Raw genomic sequence first — 19,217 nt, forward strand, 5'->3', positions numbered from 1 at the left:
TTCATCTCGGGGGGGGTCTTGGTCTCTCATCTCTCCCAGGCTGGGGTGTCACAGGAGTTGCTGCAGGACACCCAGGCCCTCAGGATTGATTGCAAACTATCCTAAACCTATCAATGAGTGGTTGTTCCTAAATCAGGAAGGTTTAGATCCTGTTCTACATCCTCATTAATAAAAGATTGGAGCATTAACATTGGGGATTAGCCTTTTATAAATCCATCTAACCCTTGGCCTTTCAGAACTTCATTCAACCCATCAAGACATCACATTTTCCATAACAGTCCCTGACAAAAGTTTATTTTCTACTCTTTTAGATCTGTCCACTTCAATATGTTGAGCACTTCTGCAGATCAGTAGCTTAAAGAGTTAAGTATCTTCTTAGACATCCCTGCTCAGCTTGTGCTTCATCCTTTCATATGGGAATTAATTCAGTGTGGATTTTACTGTTTACTAATCTATAATTTAGACACAAACAACACTTTCCTATTTATCTCACTTCTCAGATTTTTGTAGAAGTTTTTGTTTCCTCTAACCTCTCAGACATCTCTCAGGACATGTCCTGTATGATCGATCTGGGCTGCAGGTTCTTTTCCATCAAACATCACATTCTTAGGAATTATAGATGTCTTTATAACCTTTCATCTTTTGTTTTTCTCCCACTAATGGTCAAAGCAGGAACAGAACCTTTGGGTTTATTCCCAGGGCATGATGAATATTGGGGTACACAAAAGGTTTTATGAAAAATTCCCATCATCACTACAAATGTAGAGCACACACCTCTCTTATCTGCTCTTGTGCATGGAATATAGAGAATGCTCCAATCTATTGGAGGTGGTTGGGAGGTGGAAATGTGTCTAAAGGAACCACCCAGGCTGAGTGGTGAAACCTGTTGTGAACAGCCAGGAGCCGTGTCTGCACAAGAGATCCTGCCTGACAAACAGGAGATGTCACTTGGCAAGGGACAGAGACAAGGAGTGACATGAGAGGCACAGGCAGCCCTCAGACAGGACTTTTTGTGGGGTTTATTCTGCTGCCTTTGGGAGGAGTGGTGGCACTAGAGGAGGTATCCCAGAAAAGGGCTTTTACAGAGCCCCTCTGAACTGCAGTTTGGCACAGCTCTGCCCTTGGTGCATGGACACACCATAAAGCTCCAGTCTAGCCTTAGGATCCTGACTAAAGGATTATTTGCTGCAGGCCATGTGGGGTTTTATCTTTTTCTACAACGACTGCACTGGACATGTAAAAAAAAATAGTGATAAGCCAACAGCACAGCATATAAAAGAAAAGTGACCATGGACATCAAAACCTCCCTCTGCCAGCAGCCAGCTCTGAGGTAAGGCTTGGTGGCCAGAGGCCAGTTCTGAGGTCAGGCTTGGCACTGGCTAGGCAGGTGACACAAGAATTGCACATTTACTTTGCTTTAGCCTTGACTTTCCCTGGGCTGCAGAGCCGTGCTTGTGTTTGCAGGGAAATATCCCAGATTTCCAAGCAGCAGGGCCGTGGCTGCGGGGCGGCTGTGCCGCTGGCGTCACGGTGTTCCAGAGGCAGCCCTGCTGATGCAAAGCCACCATTGCCTCACGTGGGGCTGCACTGCAGCACTGCCACAGCGTGAGGCAATGGCACCGTGTGGGGACACTGCTCTGTGACCCGACTGCTCGGTGACAAGCTGGAATCTGGGCCTGGATGCACGGCTTCAATCCGCCCCAGAAAAACGTTATCTCTCCACATGTGTGCTGGGAGTGATGAAATGTTCACGTTTCCTTCTCTCTGATATCCACATTTCCCATGCTCCTTTCCCTGCTGGATGGTCCAGACAATGATGGCATGAAAGCTGTGGTGGACTTTGCACTCTGATGGACAAATAAAGAAGAATTATTGCGGAGTCATAGTTGGAATTAACCCTGTCCTCGCTTTACTCCTCTTTGAAAATAGTTTCAAACTGTGGTTTATGTTGTCTAAAGTGACAAATTGGAAAAGAAGAATTGCAAAAATCATCACTAGCACATCAGAGCAAAAAGAATTAGAGTTGTGTAAAACTCTTCTATGGACAAAACTCAGCTGCAGTTAGGGAAAAGCAATTTTGTATTCCAGAGTGGCCCAGGCCTGTGTAAGTGGCAGATTAATTATTCCAAAATACAGAGCATCTGATTGCTTAAAAGTGTAAATGTTTTAATGAGATGGGAAGAAAAAAGAAAATTCCCACAAATAACGGGTTCTGCTTCCATATGAAAAACACTGATAGGGAATCTCTGATCTTCCTACCACTGAATTTCAGGTAGGCAATCAATGCCTAGCCTGAAAAGCATCCAAGCAGCAAACATTTCAACAGGTCTGATATAAAATACCATGGGGAAAAGCTGGAAAGAAGAATATGGGGAAAAGAAGAACAATGGGCAAAGAAGTGCCTAAAGAGGACAAAAGAGTGAGAGAGAGGTAGGGTGAAACTTGAGATAAAGATGGAGAAAAAAGGAAATTACAAGGGAAGAGTGGGGTTCCCATAAGATCTCCTTGCCTCCAGACTATTAAGTGTTTCATTAGGCTGTTTCAAAAAAATAAACAAAAACATTTTCACAAGAAATAATTCTCTTTCATAATAGACAGGGCGGAGTCACAAACAGGGGAATTATGTTGTAAGGACACATGGGAAAGGAAAACAACTGAAATCCTCTCTGTTTGCTGTCCCTTCAAAGAAGGGCACTTGCCTCACAGGGAAAAACTGCCCCATCCTCTGTATCCACATGTAATGCAAATGGAAGCAGTAAGTGGTGCTCAGAACTGCAGGTGTTCTGGGGCTGCAAGGTTTTGATGAGATCTCAAACCTCTCATTGTGACTAGACCTCCCTTGTTGTCACATTTCAGCTTTCAGAAGTGCTGCCACGCTGCTACTTTGCATGATGATCACATTTATTGCTGGTAAAAATGAAGATTAAGTGAATCTTAATGAAATGTTACCCAGCACTCAGGAATATCCTTGTTTGCAAACAATTTCTGATTCACTTCCCCATTTAACATTGTACTGAACATTAAGAGAAGTTCAGCCACATTAAACTGTTTCTTTTGCCTTGAAGGGAAACTGCTGCTCAGAGCAAAGGATTTGGAGAAAATAGTTCTTGAAACTTTTTTCAGGACCTTTTCCTCGTACAGCTTCTGCGAACATTCCCAGGAGTGTTTCCATGGTATGAGTTTAAACAAACCACTTAATCCTCATTGTTTCTAGTCCTGTGTCTGTAAAAGTTGGAATAACACAGTGGCACAGCTTTTCTGTGCCGAGCTTTCATCCTCAGAATTAGCAACGTTTTGAAAGCTTTAGAGGAAAGCTGATACATTTAAGCAGATTAGTTATATTTAAGCAAATTGTGTTTGTGTTTTATGTAAGTTTTAGAAGTTCAACCCATCCACACATAACTTTCTGTGGTTTGCAGGGCGAGAATAGGAAGATCCAGTCCTTAATCTCCTGGGTTTTCTTCATTTTTTAAAGGTTTTTGTTAAATCTCCCGGGTTTTCTATTTAAAGTTAGGCTTTTCTTTAACCTCCTGCTCAGTTTGTAAAGGCAGTGGCACAAAGCAGTCTGCAAGTCAGGAGATAAGCTGCTCGCAGCTCCACACGATTATCTGCACAGCAGTGCCTCACAGCGAACTCATTTAAGCACCTCGCGAAAAGCAGGTGAAAAAGGGCAGAAGGAACCTGCTGGATGTTGACATCCACCTCCCAACTCTCCAATCCCCTCCCGCCTGTCCTGCCAAAATGCTGCTGCTCCCCCCGTGCCCGATTGCATCATTCATTCACGCTGCTGTTATAAAACAGCCGCCACGCCGGTGCCGGGCAGCACAGGCACAAGATCCTGCTCATTCTCCCTGCTGCAAAACCCCCCGCCGTGTTATGGATCTGCGAGCCAAACTCCAACCCCTTCCGACGTGCGAGAAAAGCGCGATGCCGGTGACTTACCGAACGGCACCGGTCCGCCGCTGCCGCTGGGAGCCTCCGGCTGCGCCGCGCGGGGAGGGATCAGCGGCGCCCGTCAGTGCCGCCAGCCCCGCGCACGGGCTGCGCTGGACGGCAGCCGCATTTTGCCGCTCGGCCGCTGATAAAGAGCTGAGTCAGCCAGCCCGGGGGGTTTGTTTGAGGTGCTCGCACACATGGGAGCAGAGCAGGGCAGCTGTTCGCTGCCAGCGAAGGCGGCAGAGGTGTGACCGCCCCGGGGCAGGGGAGGAGCCGCTGCGGGCCGGGCTCGGCCCTCCGCGGGCACGGCCGTGACACGGGCAGATCCCATCAGCGGCGATCGGGAGTTTCTCCTGGCTGAAATCAGCGAGGCAGGGACGCTGTTTTCGGGAGACAAGGGAGGATTTGGGAGCTGAGATCACAGAATCACCGGGTTGGAAGAGACCTTTAAGATCATGGAGTCCAACCCAGCCCCAACACCTCAACTGAACCCTGGCACCCAGTGCCACATCCAGGCTTTGTTAAACACACCCAGGGATGGTGACTCCACCACCTCCCTGGGCAGCCATTCCAGAACTTTATCACCCTTTCTGTAAAAAACTTTTTCCTAATATCCAACCCGGATTTTCCTTGGCACAGCTTAAGACTGTGTCCTCTGGTTCTGTCAGTGCTGCCTGGAGAGAGCCCAACCCCACCTGAGCACAGCCACCTTTCAGGTATTTAAGATTGCAATATCGCCTCTTGGCTTGAGCTGTTAGTGCATCCCTGAGCGAAGTTACACACACAAATCACAGCCAAAGCTGGCAAAAGCTCGGCAGCAAAGGAAAAAGTCATGGGAAAAGGCTCTGCGTTATTTCCCCAAAAGCTGTGGAAAAATTGCCAAAGTTGCCCGTGCTTGTGTTTTGGCATCCCACGGAAGATCTTCGCTCGCACAATGCGTGGGTTGGAAAATGGGAGAGTGCCAGCCCAGGAGTTGTTTGGTTCAAGGTCAAGAAAAGCTGATTTAGCTGATTTAGCTGCTTTTGTCCACTTGTGCCAGGAATCCTGTGACTGCTGCCCGTCTGTTCTGTTCTGCACCGCTGGATGCTCCCGTCACGCTCTGTGCATGGCCTCTTCTGCCACCCTGGCAGTGCCATCCCTCAAAATTCCATTTATTAATTAAATCCAACCCCCTTTTGTGCCCCTCCTCCCTTTATGTTTCTCCAGAATTTCTCAGTACATGACAGGATCATCTCTCAGGAACTTCTTGAGTCAGGAAAAGATGGGACCAAGCCCCTGTGCTGCCAAACTGGTGCCAGGGATCAGCAGCCCGGTGCTGTTTGTCAGCTTTATCATGGCAGGACAGGATGTTGTTTAAAGCAGATTTAGAAATCATTTCTGTGAATAAGGTTAAAGGAAAACCCATCTTGATAAAGATGAAAGAAAATGGCTTTTACTGAGAACCTCAGAGGGGGTTTTGCCAAGATAAGCAGTGCCTGGCTTGACTAAGAGAATTGCTGCTGAATATTTCATGAAGGATATTGCCTTTATTTGGCTTACTTTAATGGACACGTTGGCTTTAATTTAGTTAAATATTTTGATTCTAACCTGGTGTAATCCATTGAATTCATAGGGCAATTTAAGTCTGGTAAGCATTTGCCCTTTATTTTTATTACACATAAAAAACCAAATAGAACAATTCTACAGTTAAGACTGAAAAAAAAAGGGGAAAAAAGCTTGTCTTGATGGCTGAAAAATGCTGCAAAATAGGATTTTAATGTGAAGATGCTCGTGAGAAATGTTACTATAATACAAAATAACTATCCTGAGGAATGTGAGCCAGCAAAGAAACAGAGAGCTCTGCCTGGGAGCTGTAGGAGGATGCTCAAGAGTGAAAATACAAACTTGATAGAAACACAGCACCCAACTCTTGTACGTCACTACAGAACCTCTTCATTTGTACAAAAACAGCAGAAACCACCTGCCTGGGGGATCAGGATGTCTCTGAAAACAGCTTTTCATTTTCCCCCCCTCTTCTCCTAAAAAAGAACCATCTCAGAACTAATTTTTCCCTTTGTTTTCCAGCAGAAATAATTCCTCTCCCAAACCTGAACCTGGCCCACATCACGGCCAGCCCCACTGGTGTTTTAGGATGGGCAATTCCTGCCTTTCCATAGGCATCAGCAAGGAAAACATAAAATCTAACAAGCCTGCTGGGATGGGTTTGACAAGGCTGCCCTCTGCTGAGAACAGCCCTGAAAGGAACAGGCAAAGAAAAAAAAAAAAAAAAAAGAAAAAGAACCAAACCAGAGAAGCAAAGGCAACAAAATATTTAAATATTTGACCTGGGAGTTCCAGAATCCAGGGCAGAGCTGGGGTGTTTTAACTAGACATTGCATCTCAGATACTTGCACAGCAGCCTCTTGGGCCAGGTTTGGTGGTTTGTTTTGTTATGGTTTCAGCATCCCAAAGAAGTGCAGACAGCATTTTAACAGAGTTAACAGAGCAAATAATGAAAAGGCAAGTGTGATTCCCTGCATTTTGCAATGTTTAATGTTTATTTCTAATGATTGCAATCACAGAGGAGAAAGCCCAGCCACTCCACTGGAGTCAGCATCAAAATATTTCACAAGACACTGCTCAACAATAGGGCTTCAAACTTGTAGGATGTCCAAACACCACCTAAAACATTAAAAAAAAAACCAGAATCCCAAGGATAGCAGCAGCTGTCCCTTCCAGGGAGACAGACAGGCCACATGTGGCAGTCCTCCTCTTGTGCACAGCGTGGCCTTTTGCCCAGAAACCTGAGATCCTCACCCAAAGCAGGTGCCACCGCCTGCAGCCAAACCCAGCCAGGCTGCCCTGACACTTGACGCTGACTCTTCCCATCAAGCTCCCCCAAACTCCAGTGCAGCAAAACTGGACCCAACAGCGGGCTCAGACTTTACTGCTGGAGGTCGGGTGGAAATACATCCAGCTCCTTGCACTGCTGAAGCAACCCAGGGCTGCATCCCGAGCTCCCTGCTGCAAAAAGTGGGATGGAGAGGGAGACGTTTCATAGAATTCATAGGTTTGGTTGGAAGGGAACTTAAAGAGCGTCTTGTTTCAGCCCCCTGCCATGGGAAGGAACATTTTCCACTATCCCAGGCTGCTCCAAGCCCTGTCCAACCTGGCCTTGGACACTTCCAGCTTCTCCGGGCATCTTCATGCTTGGTGTGCGAGTGCTGGGGAAGGGTCTCTGCCTTCCCTGCACCAAACACTGACACAATCCTGGCCTCGGGGCCAGTTGTCGCTGTGGTCAGCACCCTCTGGAGCAGCTGGGCCGCAGGACACCGGGAACTGCCTGGGGATGATTGTGGGGCCGGGCACCTGCCTCATGCAGCCCCTGAAATAAGAAGAGCCGTGTCACACCCGCTGTTGCCATGGGCTCCAGTGGGCGTTGGAGGGCACAGCCCAGATGGAGCAATTTGGGATTCAAAGCTGGTGCAATCAGTGCCCGCGGGGGTGTGAGGGACCATGGCAGGAGCTTCTTCTCCAGCTCCTCTCCAGGGAAACTCACTTGTCCCTCCGTTTCAGAGTCCGAGGACACAAATATTTCAGTGCCTCCAGGAGTGAACCCGGACAGGCCACTTAGCACTCAGCACCCACCAAGGTTGTCTTGACAATAATATTTCTGGTTTTATTCTACACGGAAACCTCTGCGTGGCCTTGGGAGGGACCATCCCCACCCTTGGAACCCCTGGGAGGGATTCAGTCCAGGAAAGCCCCGGGCAGAGGGTGTGCACTGGGGGCTACGGAGGCCCCGGTGCCCCACACATCAGCTTGTGTGTTATAAGAAGACGAGTTTTCATTAACCTCAATCCCGAATTTAACCAAGATCCATTGATTATTAATCCAGTCCACTTAACTATTAATTCTATCGGTCTCATGTGAAATCACCAAGTTTAATTATTTATTTTCACGGTTCTGCGGAGTTGCTGGGGGTGTCCGTGAAAGGAGAGGGCGGATTAAGCAGCGACCATCCCCGCCCGTTCACGGAGCGCGCTCCCCTCACAGCCCGCTCTGAGGGCGGCGCCGCGCCCGCGCCTCAGCGGCGGGAAGGGGGCGGGACTGGGCGGAGCGACAGGCGCCTCAGCCAATGGGAGCGCGGCTGGTGCGCCAACGAACCAATGAGAACCGGGATGCCTCAGCGGCGGGACGGCTCGAGATGAGCGACAGGCAGTGTAACCAATAGAAACGCGGCACCGCGCCGGTTGGCCAATGGGCGAGCCCGGAGTGTTCTAGAAGGGGCGGGCGGGAGGCGGGGCCGCAGCGCCCTGCCCCGCCCGGCGCGGCCCAGAGCGGAGCGCGGTGATGGCGGTGAAGGCGCTCAACCCCAAGGCCGAGGTGGCCCGCGCCCAGGCCGCGCTGGCCGTCAACATCAGCGCGGCCCGCGGGCTGCAGGACGTGCTGAGGACCAACCTGGGGCCCAAGGGCACCATGAAGATGTGAGGGAGCCCCCGCGCCCCTCGCCGCGGGTGGGGTTGGGGGGGAGCACGGCGTGAGGGGAAACGGCGGGGGCCGGGATGTGCGGAGGGGAAGGGAGGCGGGAGGGGTGAGTGGCGGAGGGATGGAGGGATGGGGAGGGAGCGGCGCGGGCCCGCGGCCGGCTGGATGAATGGATGGGGAGGGAGCGGCGCGGGCCCGCGGCCTCGCACGTGTGTTGGGGCCGGGACGCTGCTCACCCGCCCCGTGCCGCCCGCAGGCTCGTGTCGGGGTCCGGAGACATCAAGCTGACCAAAGATGGCAACGTGCTGCTGCAGGAAATGGTGAGCTGGGGCTGGTCCTCGCAGCGGGGTTTAGGGAGGGACGAGCGCCTTTGGGTGAGGGGGAATCGCGTCCCCCCTGCCCCACCCACCCTTATGCATTGAAGCAAAATGGTCCTTGGGAGGAGGGTAAAGAACTAAATACAGGTTAAGTAATAATATAAAGGAAATAATGTTAAAAATTTAAACGGCACCACAAGAGTGAGTAAAATAACCAGCCAAAGGAGTAGCAAACCAATTAGGGTAAAGCAAACCAATTAGGGTAAACCATTAGAACATCACCTTCGGTTCTTTCTTAGCTGATCTCAGATTTTTGTTTGTTGTACCACTGCAGTGAAATTCAACTGCTCAGCTTCTTATTTTTGTCTAGCAAATCCAACACCCCACGGCCTCCTTGATAGCAAAAGTAGCAACAGCACAAGATGACATCACTGGCGATGGCACCACCTCGAATGTCCTCATCATTGGAGAGCTCCTAAAGCAGGCAGATCTTTATATTTCTGAGGTGTGTATGCAGTGTTTCATTTGTAGGTGAGCAAGTTAAAACCTTCACTGAGACCCTTCAGTGGTTTACTTGTTTTTTTGGTTTTTTTTGGTAAATGTTTAACAGGAGTGGAACATAAATACATTGTTCTGCTTAAAATGAGAAGTTGTAAAAAGGGGGAAAAGCTAGAGGAGAGGACTTAAACCCTGTTCAAAATCAAACCTGCATATTGTGGATACTGTAACTTTTAAGGTTTTGTGTGATACCTGCTGTTACTTTGTTTTGTGTGAGTCAAAACACACCTGGAGTGTTTAAAAGGAACTCCTCCCTGAGGGCAGGTAAACGTGGGTATTGCACAGCGAACACCCAAGTGTGCTTTGTAGTTCCCTTGGTTTGAGTTCTGTGCTAAATTAATCTGTACTTTTCCTCTGCATTGGAAGGATTTGCATTCCTTTTATATGTATTCAGAAGGACAGAACACATGGCCTGAGTAGCATATTCCCTGTGCTTTGCCATTCCATGGAATGTTGAAACCACGGGTTCTGTTTGTGGAAAAAGAACCATTTTGCCTTGCATTGTCCAATCATTTCTCTTCCCTTGCCTTAGGGTTTGCACCCTAGAATAGTAGCAGAAGGATTTGAGATTGCCAAGGAAAAAGCACTTGAGGTTTTGGAGCAGGTCAAAGTGTCCAAGGAGATGGACAGGGAGACCCTCATCGATGTTGCCAGGACATCCCTCAGGACTAAAGTCCACGCTGAGCTTGCTGACATCCTGACTGAGGTGAGTGTCCCTGTCATCTCTGCCTCAGTGTGTGAAGAGAGCCAGCTTTGAAAGTGCTGGGACTTGAATTTGAAGTGTGAAAGATGTGAACTTGCACTTTGGAAGACTCATGGTTATTTTGGGATGTTTCTCTCCCCTGTGTTGCAGGCTGTGGTCGATTCTGTCCTGACAGTCAGAAAACCAGGTGAGCCCATTGACCTGTACATGGTGGAAATCATGGAGATGAAGCACAAATCAGAAACAGACACAACGTAAGTCAGGAGGATCCTTGAGCTTCAGTTTAATGTGGCCATGAGCTTTGAGGAGCTTGGGGGCGTTTTGGCTTCTCTTTAGGGTGTCCTAGAGCTACCAGTGGAAGAATTAAAATACAGATTTCAGCCATAAATATCTTGGCAGAAGTTTCTCACTCACTGAATTGATTCCTGGATGAAATTATCGAATAGCAAAGAGCAACACTGGTTTAACAATATTGAATACACTCTTCTTTCTTAGTGTCTGTGGCTTGATGATGCTTTAGGTTGGCATCTGTTAAATACCAAGCAGCATTTCATAAATGGAAACTGGGTTGTGGATTGGATATTCCGTAGGATTTCCATTTCCCTCAGTGCATGGATGAATTCTGCACTAGCTTTCCTCAGTAGCTGATGCAGTCAGACACCATGCCAGAGCAAATTCCTTTTTTCCACTCTGCTTGGTGTGCTTTTTTATGGGAATGAGCATGCCCTTGGAAGGGGAGCACATCATCCTTGTTCACTGCCAACACGAGTGCCCAGGCAGTTTGGGTTGGAGCAGTTCCACTCTGCACTCCATGAAATCCTGTATTTGTGTCCGTGGACACCCAGAATGTTTTAATCTTGCAGGCTGATCAGGGGGCTGGTTCTGGATCATGGAGCTCGCCACCCTGACATGAAGAAAAGAGTGGAAGATGCTTTTATTCTTACCTGCAATGTGTCTCTGGAGTATGAGAAAACGTGAGTACACAGCAAATGCTCGTGTCCTAAGGACTTTTATTTAAAATGTGCTTAAATACCAGCCAAGACTGTGAAGGGGAAAGGTGGTGGGTGAAAAAATCTAGCTGAGAGGCAGAGCGTCACAGTGATTTTTATTTTGTTGTGTGATCACAGAAAGGTTGAAAGTCCTTCCTTTCTTGGGCACAATTTGATAGTCCAGTGCAAACACATTAATACACTTGAAAGGTCTCTCAGTTTCAGGTGTCTGCCTTATTTTTTGAAGTGGAAAAGCTCTGAACCAGAGAGCAGGAACAGCATTGTGGGTTGGAGGGACTGGTTTGTTTTGGGTGGATTTCTTCAGAATGTTACTGAAAGGCTCATTCCTTATGCTCAAGTTTATTTTTACAGCAGAGAGGAAGTTTTCTCACTGCTTTTTGTGGGTTTTTTCCCCTTCAGAGAGGTGAGCTCTGGATTCTTCTACAAAAGTGCTGAGGAGAGGGAGAAGTTGGTGAAAGCAGAAAGAAAATTCATTGAAGACAGAGTCAACAAAATCATAGAGTTGAAAAGAAAAGTCTGTGGTGACTCAGACAAAGGATTTGTTGTGATCAACCAGAAGGTGAGATGAAGAGAATAACTAAAAATATTTGAAATGCTACAGTTATCTAAATTTAGGCTGATACTTTTGAATATAATGCACAGTTCCTACTTGAGATATTTGAGCCTTGAGGAAGAACGTCAAGGTGTCAGAGTGAGAGGAGGTGTTTTTAGCTTTGTCCTTATGCTGATGGTCACTTTCTGCTTGCAGGGAATTGACCCGTTTTCCTTGGATGCCCTTGCCAAAGAAGGAATAGTTGCTTTGAGGAGAGCTAAAAGGAGGAACATGGAAAGGTCAGTTTTGGGGAGAGGAGAGGATACAATAATCTGCTCTTCCAAACTGAGACAGTCAGACAAGTCTGGCTTAAATCCATCTTTAAATCCTTGACTAAAAATTCCACTTGAATCTGTGCAGCTCCTGTGATGTAACTCAGGGCAGTTTGGACAAACTGCAGAAAGGGCAGTTTGAGCTCTCAGGATGCTTTAAATGCAGACACCTACAGAGGAGCCTTAATTCTACAAGTTAGTTTTTTAAAGAGCTCTTCCATGAGCAAAACCAAACTGTTGCAAGCCTAGGATATGCAGGCTGAAATACTGCAGTGATTTTGGGTTTTATTGAACATAAAGCTGAGTTCTGCTTGTTCTCTGTCAGACTGACCCTGGCCTGTGGTGGCACTGCCATGAATTCTGTGGAGGATCTCACTCCTGAATGCCTGGGACATGCAGGGCTTGTCTATGAGTACACCCTGGTGAGTGACCAAGTGTTTGAAGAGTAAAGCTGGAGTACTGAAATAAAATTCTAAAAATCCACTTGGATGTGAACATCTACCTGGATGTTTGCTCCTGTCATAGACTGAGAAAACAGAAATAAAGTTCTGCTGCTTCTCATCACTTCTTGAAGTGCTGTCAGTGCAGAACCCAGCCTGAAAGCATCCAGTTTATTAATTTGTGTACACATTGCTGAAGCAAGTGGCTGACAGGCAAACCTGCCCCTGTTTTCCACAGGGAGAGGAGAAGTACACCTTCATTGAGAAGTGTGAGAACCCCCGCTCGGTGACCCTGCTCATCCGGGGCCCCAACAAGCACACGCTGACCCAGATCAAGGATGCAGTGAGGGATGGGCTGCGGGCTGTGAAAAATGCCATTGAGGATGGTGAGTCCCCTCCCTGTTAATCGTCATAAGGACCTGTAGAAACTCATCCCAAAATCAGGGAATTATCTATCAGCTCCCTTGGTTCCTGCTCCAGTCCAAGCCTGAGCTCAGTGCGAGGTGATTGTGGTTGATTACTCACCTGTTCAGGTGCAGGATATGGAGGGAAGAGATGAAACTGCACTAAAAATGAGCTGTTTAAACTGAAACAGGTGCTTTTCCCTTGCAGGATGTGTAGTGCCAGGAGCAGGGGCACTGGAGGTGGCAGTAGCCAATGCTCTTGTGAAACACAAACCCAGCGTGAAAGGAAGAGCCCAGCTCGGAGTTCAGGCTTTTGCTGATGCTCTGCTCATCATTCCTAAGGTAAAAGGAGTTCCTGGGTGATAAAGTGATGAAGCACACACAAAGTCAGTGCTTTTTCTGCTGGAGGGCTCTGTAACCAGCAAAATGAAGCCAATCCCTCTGTTCTGTGCCAGGTGCTTGCTCAGAACTCGGGATATGATCCCCAGGAGACGCTGGTGAAGGTCCAGGCAGAGCACATGGAGTCGGGGCAGCTCACTGGGGTTGATCTCAACACTGGTAAGGACTCCCTCAGCCACAGGGCGATGCTCCAGTAAGAACCCGGCTCAGCTCTGAAGCACAAAGTGCTCTGAGTGCAGAACGTTTTATCTTTATTGATAAAAAACTGCACAGAAGCCTTGGCAGTCAGGCTGCTGTAGTTCAGTGTGTTCTGATTTGAGGTTTTTAGAGGATAAAGCACACTGTTGGATACAGTGAGTGATATCAGATGTCAGCCAGCAGAAAGTCTGTGTGAGCTGTTTGTTTAAAGGCTGCCTCACTTCTGTTGCAGGGGAGCCAATGGTGGCAGCAGCAGCTGGAATCTGGGATAATTACAATGTCAAAAAGCAGCTGCTTCATTCATGGTAAGGATGGCAGTATTTCACTGTGTAACATTACTCGGTGTGTGTTTAATGATGTAAAACCGGGGATCCCATGTACAGGAAGATGTCTTGAAACAAAAATGAAGCTGAGTTTGGCAGTTGTAACAATATTTCTTTCCTGTTTCCAGCACCGTGATTGCCAGCAACATTCTCCTGGTGGATGAAATCATGAGAGCTGGGATGTCCTCCCTGAAGGGCTGAGCTGGAGCTGCTCCCTGTGGAATTTCTCCAAGGAATCCACCCCGGGGCCCTGTCCTTGGCTGTGGTGGATGTCCCAGCACCAGAAGTCACTCTGCCATGAGGGGCAGCCCCTTTGGTAACACGGCCACTCGAAATCTCAGCAACTTAATCAAAGATTTGGCTCTAAAAAGGAGTTATTTATTTTTGATTTCACTGAACTGTGTGGCTGCAGTTGCTTTCCATTTTTACCCAATAAACTGTTCTGTTCTGTGCTTTGGATGTCTGTTCTTTAACCTCCACCCCCTCCAGAACATTCTGCAGTGGGGCACTGCATTCCTGAGTCCTACTCTTGGCAGTTTTGTGAAATTACTACTCAAGACTTCTGTGAAATTACTACTACTGCTGCTCTGGGTACAGGGTGGGATCAGGCCTTGGAATTTGTTCAGTAAATTTAAAAAAAAAAAAAAAAAAAAAAAGCTGGATTAAGGCAATCACTTAGTAGTTTTGTACTTGCTTATGAATAAAACTGAGTTCACTGACTGCAGAGGGGCTCGTGGGAGGGTGAAGGACCTGTTTTAAGGGATGGATTTTAATAGTGGTGCTTCTACATTGAAGTATTCATGGATAATGAGTGCCAGAGCAGGTCTGGGCAGAGCTTTCAGTGGGTTTGTGACAGGGGAAGAGCCTCCTGCCCTCTGGGATGATTTTCCCTAAAACCAGCGGTCCTTTGTGTCAGGAGCAATCTCCTTCCTCTGTCACACACGAAACCTTAAAGAAAACCCCTCAATCACCCAAAAAAGCCTCCCTTGTGTGGAAGGGTGGCGGTGGCCCCGGTGCCTGGCGGTTTTAGCCCCGTGTGCAGCCGGGCGGTGACAGAAATCCCTTTCCCTGCAGAACGGACGCCCCGGAAGCGCTTCCCGAGCCCGCGGCACCTCCGGGTCGGGCCCGCGGTTCCTCCGCGGCTCCGGGATGGGAGCGGCGGCGCGGCTGCTCCTGCTGTGCTGCGGGGTGCTGGGGGCTCAGCGCGGTGAGAGCCCCCAAAATCCCCCCTGGCATCCCCCTCCCGGAGCGTCCTGCTGGTCCCCCAGCCGGGGATCGCTCCCTTCCCGAAAATGGGACTTGAAATGCTTTGAGCTGTACGCACACCCATCGCTGTCACCCCTTCCTGCACACGCAGGGACACGCCGTCAGTGGCTGCGCCTCGCTCGTGTTTAAAAATGAAACTTGTGCTGAATTTCTCCCTTTTCAGCGCTCGGAGAGGATGGCAGCATGGTGCAGCTGCCCGGAGGCACCTTCCAGATGGGATCCGGCTCCCTGCAGAGGAGGGGCGAGGAGGGGCCCGCCAGGGAGGTGACAGTGACGCCGTTTGCTCTCGACAAACACCCGGTGACAAACAGGGACTTCAGGTGAGCCCGCCGTGCCCAGGCGGCTGTGGGGAGGGGGCAGGCCAGGTGGGGGGCCAGCTGTTCTGGGCCTGGTTCCTGGGCTCTGAAAGCCAATGCTTGGGTGCTCATTGGAAAAAAACTGTGTCTGACAATAGGAAGCCGCTCTCACAGGTGCAAGCTGAACCATCGTGGCAGTGTGGCTTGCAAACATACTTTTATTTCCTTTTTTGTCATTTCCCCCTCTCTTTCCTCTTTTTTCCTTCTTTCATCTCCTCCTCTCCTCTTCTTCCTTTTCTCCTCTTCTTCTCTTCCTCTCTTCTTCCTCTCTTTTTCATCTCCTCTCTCTATTCTTTCACTCTCTTCTTCCACTTTTCTTCCTTTCCTCATCTTCCACAAACAGCAGCCACAGGTTTTGTTGGCTTTTAAGGGATTTTTTCTCTCTGCAGTTATGGAAACCTGAGTGCAGGCTGAGTTTACCTGCACAGGTGACATAAAAACTATCAAATCTGTGCAAAGACGCACCCTGGACTGTTTTATCTGTTAAATCTAAATCAAACCATCTGGAGCTGGGGGGTCTGTAACTTTTGTACCTTTTGCCTTGCTCTGAACTCATTGCACGAGCAGATTTGTGAGGCAGAGCTTGAAGAACTCTTACCAAGAGCATGTTGTGTTTATGCCAGGGAGTTTGTTAGAGAAAAGAAATACAAAACAGAAGCAGAAGCATTTGGCTGGAGCTTTGTCTTTGAGGATTTCGTATCTGAAGAGCTGAAAAAAAAAGTCACCCAAAAACTGGAGGTAAATCTGAATCCTATGATGAGTTTGGTGTTGCTTTTCCACTGAGGAGCAGCTGCCTCTTTGCAGAGCCTGCTGTTCTCAGAGGTTTTTCTTTAGTCTGGGCTTGTTTTGCTTTTGAATCTCAGCAGGATTGATTCATGTGCTCCTCTGTTTCCATGCTCTGTCAGCTGTCAGTCTGGACTCCAGGGAGCTGGGAGGAAGTAAAATGTGTTTCAAAGTACTTCAATAATCCAACTTTAATACAGAAAAACTGAACAACATGAGCCTCTTGATTTGTTTTCACTTTTAAAAGCAGATGCCTCTGCTCTGTGGGAAAGCAGCATCCAAATGTCTGTGGTAACCCAGCTCAAACTGCAGCATTTCCCAGACTAACACACCCTGCTGTGGGACGGTGTCAGCAGTCCAGGTGTCACCAGTTCACCTTTAACCTTGGTGTCATTTCTTTCCCCAGTCAGCCCCATGGTGGCTGCCCATCGAGAAGGCTTTTTGGAGACAGGTGAGTAAAAATCCTGGTGTGATAAAATCCTGGTGTGGTAAAATCCTGTGACTCCTCTCCATGCTGGGAGCTCGTGTGTTCTGTGTGCTGAACCTGACCAAAAATAGGTGAAAAAACATTTTCCAGCCTTTCATCTCTTCCACTCCTTATTCCCTTTGTAATGAAAACTCTGTAAAATTAATTCAAATCTGCTTAAATCCCTCCCAGCCCTCAGGCCCTGGCTCCAGCATAAAGGACAGGCTGGATTACCCAGTGCTGCACGTGAGCTGGAACGATGCTCAGGCCTTCTGTGCCTGGAAAGGGAAGCGGCTCCCGTCGGAGGAGGAGTGGGAATTTGCTGCCAGGGGAGGACTGGAGCGTAAGTAGCACAAGCTCTGAGCTTTTCCCAAACCAGGCATGGAGTGGTGTTAGTTCCACCAGATCCAGACCTCTCTCCAGGGATGTTTTCAGATGTTGATCTGGGGGGGGTTTGAACCACCTCTTTTGGCCTGAGAGTGTGATAATATTAATAATTAATAAAATAAATTAATGAAACCTCAGTAGCTCAAGCTGAGCAGAAAAGGACAATCCTAAAAGCCTGGTTGGAGTGACCCAGGGCTAACAAGTGTATTTTCCTCCCTGGCAGAAAGGATGTATCCCTGGGGAAACAAGTTCCAGCCAAACCGTACAAACCTGTGGCAGGTAAGATCCTAAAAATTATCCCATCCATGCTGGGCTGTCCTCAGGGTGGGGTTTCACTCAGCCACTGAAGGAGGGTGTCCTGGGAAACACTGGGGGTACTGAAACTGAGGTTCTGGGGTGTTGTAAAAATACTCTCAGAGGGAGCAGGCTCAGCCCATCCTCCCAGGATTTTACCGCTTCTAAAAATTCATACAAAAATTTGTTTGAAGAGGGAACTTGGAACAACTTCAGGTGGTTCATCTCTCTTAACCAGCATAAATTGCCACCAGAGAGTTATTTGCCTACTTGGAGTGTGGCACAGCCCTGTGAGGAGCAGGATGTGGGGTTGTTTCTGGGATGGTTCTTTGCTGGGAGTGATCTCTGTTCCCCCAGGGTGACTTCCCTCGGGGGGACACGGCTGAGGACGGCTACCACGGCGTCTCCCCGGTGACAGCCTTCCCTGCCCAGAACAGCTACGGTACAGAGCACCCTCACCCTGCTTTGGGAATGGCATCTGCTCCCTAAATTAATGTTAATTACCAAATCCTGAGCTGGGCAGAGTTTCAGATGTGTGGGATCTGGAGTAGAGTAAGTGAGCTCAGGAAAAGCATAGATGGTTGGTGCTGGAGTTGGCTGAGGTGCACCTGCTGCACTTCAGGCACCAAACCACCTCCTTTTAATTAAAACTGGGTTGTTTTGCAACTTAGTGGGATGTAAAAAAAATCCAAGGACATTTTCTGGCTGCCATGTCCTCATGCACATGGGAAATGATGAGACATTGAAGTTTGAAATACAGTGAGGAATTTCTTCAGCCTCAGCATTAAACCACGCTCTTGAACGATCCTTTGAATGTTGTTCCCCCTCCCATACACCAAATTTACATTTCTTGCACACCTGCTCTCCTAATGCTGACACAAAACCATCTCAGGGCTCTATGACCTGCTGGGAAACACCTGGGAATGGACAGCATCGGAATTCCCAGCTCCAGGAAGGGCATCCAGGGCTCAGAAGATGCAGGTGCTGAGAGGAGCCTCGTGGATTGACACTGCAGATGGCTCTGCAAACCACAGAGCTCGTGTCACCACCAGGTAGGTCTGGCCAAAGCCCAGGTGCTGCTGCACATGGATTTTCTCTGGGTTGGTTTTATTTTAAAAGGTGCTTGTTTATTCCTACACTATTTTTTGAGAAGCAGTTGGCAGAGCACACAACAAATATGGCTAAAACCACCCCTGCTATAAATCCATTCCTAAATGCTTCTCAAATCATGTGTTTTCCAGCAGGTATTAATAATTAAATGCTTTTCTCTAAGTTATTCAGTGGAATTGGAAGATGTTTCTAGGCTGTTCTAGCAGGTCACATTAGGGTTGTGAGTGTTGTAACATACTAGGGATATGTGTTAACTAGGAAGGATCCCTAATTTTGGGTCTCTTTTTCCCTGTGAGGATGGGGAACACACCAGACTCTGCCTCTGACAACCTCAGCTTCCGCTGCGCCGCCGACGTCCCGCCCATGCCAGCCTGGAAAAGCCAGAGCAAGCCCGAGCTCTGAGGGCTCACTGGGAACACCTGAGGCATTTTCTCCTGTGGAGATGAACAGTAACCCCCAGCTGTCACTTCCATTAAACCCCAATTGTTTCTAAAATTAAAAATAATTTCAACCTTTTCAGTGCTGGGTTGTCTGGGTGGGAGCAGTGATTGGCAAGGCAGGAAGGGGGGTTTGTCTTTAGTGTCCTTTTGGTGTGGGAGACACTCCAGCTCTCCTGTTGTTGTCCATGTAAAGCAGAGGGATGCATGTGTGGGACTGGGCCAGAGCTGCTCTGACCTCCAGCCCCAGCGAGGGGACACCCACAGCCCCCTGTGACCATCAGTGTGGGGCTGCCAGGGGGGAAGTGGTGGGGGCTGGAAGGGGGAGTCATAATCAATCCCCATTCCCTTGGGAAGTCCCAGCTTTGGAGCAGTGCTGAGCCTTCCCAGAAGCAAAACAAGGCGCCTTCAATGACATTTGAGCAGTGACAAAATGATGTGTGTGACAGATGTGTGTGACAAAGCAGTGCCCCACCTCTCCCAGGAGTTGCAACAAGCA

General features: G+C 48.5%; 2 protein-coding genes and 2 non-coding genes across 5 annotated transcripts; all 4 read left to right on the top strand.

Annotated features, from left to right (window-relative positions):
• Positions 1-8,197: 8,197 nt before the first annotated feature.
• On the top strand, positions 8,198-14,071 carry CCT6A (chaperonin containing TCP1 subunit 6A). The gene is made up of 14 exons (XM_068210329.1): positions 8,198-8,402; positions 8,660-8,723; positions 9,091-9,225; positions 9,811-9,984; positions 10,132-10,235; positions 10,845-10,955; positions 11,391-11,550; positions 11,740-11,822; positions 12,181-12,277; positions 12,534-12,681; positions 12,908-13,041; positions 13,155-13,257; positions 13,529-13,601; positions 13,748-14,071. The coding sequence occupies exons 1-14, from the start codon at positions 8,269-8,271 to the stop codon at positions 13,818-13,820; spliced, it is 1,593 nt and encodes a 530-aa protein (XP_068066430.1). The 5' UTR covers positions 8,198-8,268; the 3' UTR covers positions 13,821-14,071.
• LOC137485989 (small nucleolar RNA SNORA22) lies at positions 9,556-9,687 on the top strand. Its single transcript, XR_011005534.1, has one exon. It is a non-coding gene; the product is annotated as a small nucleolar RNA SNORA22 (small nucleolar RNA).
• LOC137485988 (small nucleolar RNA SNORA15) lies at positions 10,591-10,727 on the top strand. The gene has a single exon (XR_011005533.1). It is a non-coding gene; the product is annotated as a small nucleolar RNA SNORA15 (small nucleolar RNA).
• A 670-nt stretch (positions 14,072-14,741) lies between the features above and the next one.
• Positions 14,742-18,803, top strand: SUMF2 (sulfatase modifying factor 2). 2 transcript variants are annotated; one of them, XM_068210332.1, is made up of 9 exons: positions 14,742-14,826; positions 15,049-15,205; positions 15,865-15,979; positions 16,431-16,475; positions 16,683-16,833; positions 17,101-17,156; positions 17,529-17,613; positions 18,064-18,223; positions 18,578-18,803. In XM_068210332.1, exons 1-9 carry the CDS (start codon positions 14,769-14,771, stop codon positions 18,681-18,683), a joined length of 933 nt encoding a protein of 310 aa, XP_068066433.1. In that variant the 5' UTR covers positions 14,742-14,768; the 3' UTR covers positions 18,684-18,803. The 2 variants fall into 2 exon arrangements, with proteins under 2 accessions (XP_068066433.1, XP_068066434.1); XM_068210333.1 differs by having other exon boundaries at positions 14,770-14,826; positions 15,058-15,205.
• Positions 18,804-19,217: the final 414 nt, after the last annotated feature.

This window comes from Anomalospiza imberbis, chromosome 20 (assembly GCF_031753505.1).
Source record: "Anomalospiza imberbis isolate Cuckoo-Finch-1a 21T00152 chromosome 20, ASM3175350v1, whole genome shotgun sequence".
NCBI lineage: Eukaryota > Metazoa > Chordata > Aves > Passeriformes > Viduidae > Anomalospiza > Anomalospiza imberbis.